Source organism: Podarcis tiliguerta (genome assembly GCF_965153285.1).
Source record: "Podarcis tiliguerta genome assembly, chromosome: W".
Classification (NCBI taxonomy): Eukaryota; Metazoa; Chordata; class Lepidosauria; order Squamata; family Lacertidae; genus Podarcis; species Podarcis tiliguerta.
This window is the reverse complement of record NC_139552.1, coordinates 22,472,541-22,474,578: the sequence shown is the minus strand read 5'-3', so window position 1 is coordinate 22,474,578 and position 2,038 is coordinate 22,472,541. Positions and strand designations below refer to the sequence as shown.

The 2,038-nt window shown below is 43.0% G+C and overlaps 1 protein-coding gene across 1 annotated transcript in view; it reads right to left on the bottom strand.

Moving 5' to 3' along the window:
• Positions 1 to 1,440, bottom strand: part of TRAF2 (TNF receptor associated factor 2) — a 23,476-nt gene extending 22,036 nt beyond the window's left edge. The window contains exon 1 of the mRNA XM_083422131.1: positions 1,248 to 1,440. Coding sequence (XP_083278257.1) covers positions 1,248 to 1,438 — 191 coding nt within the window. The 5' untranslated portion in view covers positions 1,439 to 1,440. The remainder of the gene's footprint in view (positions 1 to 1,247) is intronic.
• Between the last annotated feature and the right edge of the window lie 598 nt (positions 1,441 to 2,038).

The following is a 2,038-nucleotide window of genomic DNA, read 5'->3' as shown; positions in this document are numbered from 1 at the left end:
TTACTCCTCCTCCTCCTCCTGTTGTTGTTACTACTACTATTACTCTTCTTCTTCTTCTTCTGTTACTACTACTACTCTTCTTATTATTAATATTAATACTATTGCTCCTCCTCCTCTTCCTCCTCTTGTTTTGTTGTTGTTGTTGTTGTTACTACTACTACTATCCTTATCCTCCTCCTTACTATTGTTGTTCTTGTTGTTGTTGTTGTTACTCCTCCTCCTCTTCTTCCTATTGTTGTTGTCGTTACTACTACTACTACTACTACTACCCTTAACCTCCTCCTCCTCCTTACTATTGTTGTTCTTCTTGTTGTTACTCCCTCCTCCTCCTCTTCTTCTTCTTCTTCTTCTTCCTACTACTACTACTATCCTTATCCTCCTTCTTACTATTGTTGTTGTTCTTGTTGTTGTTCTTGTTCTTGTTGTTACTCCTCCTCCTCCTCTTCTTCCTATTGTTGTTGTCGTTACTACTACTACTTCTATCCTTAACCTCCTCCTCCTCCTTCTTACTATTGTTGTTCTTCTTCTTGTTACTCCCTCCTCCTCCTCCTCCTCCTCCTCTTCCTCTTCTTCTTCTTCTTCTTGTTACTACTACTACTACTATCCTCCTCCTCCTCCTCCTTACTATTGTTGTTGTTCTTGTTGTTGTTGTTGTTACTCCCTCCTCCTCCTCTTCCTATTGTTCTTCTTCTTGTTGTTGTTACTACTACTACTATCCTTATCCTCCTCCTCTTCTTCCTATTGTTGTTGTTACTCCTCCTCCTCCTCCTATTGTTGTTGTTGTTACTACTACTATCCTTATCCTCCTCCTCTTCTTCCTATTGTTGTCGTTGTTACTACTACTACTACTACTATCCTTAACCTCCTCCTCCTGACTACTACTACTGTTGTTGTTGTTGTTGTTACTCCCTCCTCCTCCTCTTCTTCCTATTCTTGTTGTTGTTGTTACTCCTCCTCTTCTTCCTATTGCTGCTGCTAATGTTGTTACTGCTGCTGCTACTACTACTACTATCCTTATCCTCCTCTTCTTCCTATTGTTGTTGTTGTTATTACTACTACTATTACTACTATTACTACTATTACTACTATTACTCTTCTTCTTCTTCTTCTTCTTCTTCTTCTTCTTCTTCTTCTTCTTCTTCTTCTTCCTACTACAATTATTACTTATTATTGTTACTACTACTACTACTACTACTACTACTACTTTGGTATCCCCGGTCCCGGACCCTCCCCCCCAAAATACTCACCCCACCAGCTTCTTCAGGCAGTAGGCGCAGTAGCGGTGGCCGCACTGGGCCTGGAAGGGCCTCCGCAGCAGATCCTCGCACTCGGAGCAGAGGTACTTGCCTTGCACCTCGGCCCGCAGGATCGCCTTGGGGAAGCCGGGAAGCGCAGCCTCCAGGGAGCCGGGCGGGGTGCAGGATCCGGCCCCCGCCATGGGGGTCAATCGGTGCCCTGGAAGGGAGTAATAGTTTCGGGGTCAGGTATATTACTACCACTATTACTACTACTACTACGTTGTTGTTGTTGTTGTTGTTGTTATTATTATTAAAAGGGACTACTACTACTACTACTACTACTAGGGATCCAGGGGCAGGTATATTATTACTATTATTATTACTACTACTATTATGATTACTACTACTACTACTACTAATATTATTATTAGGGATCCGGAGGCCGCCATGGGGTGAATTGTGGTGGGGGAGCGGTGCCCTGGAAGGGAGTAATGGTTTTGGGGTCAGGTATATTATTACTATTATTACTACTACTATTACAACAACAACAACAACAACAGGGGGACCACTACTACTACTACTACTACTAGGGATCCAGGGTCATGTATATTACTACTACTACTACTACTACTACTATTAATAGGGATTCGTAGGCCGCCATAGGGTGAATTGTGGGGGGAAGCGGCGCCCTGGAAGGGAGTAATAGTTCCGGGGTCACGTATATTATTACTATTATTACTACTACTACTACTACTACTACAAGGGATCCGGAGGCCGCCATGGGGTGAATTGTGGGAGTA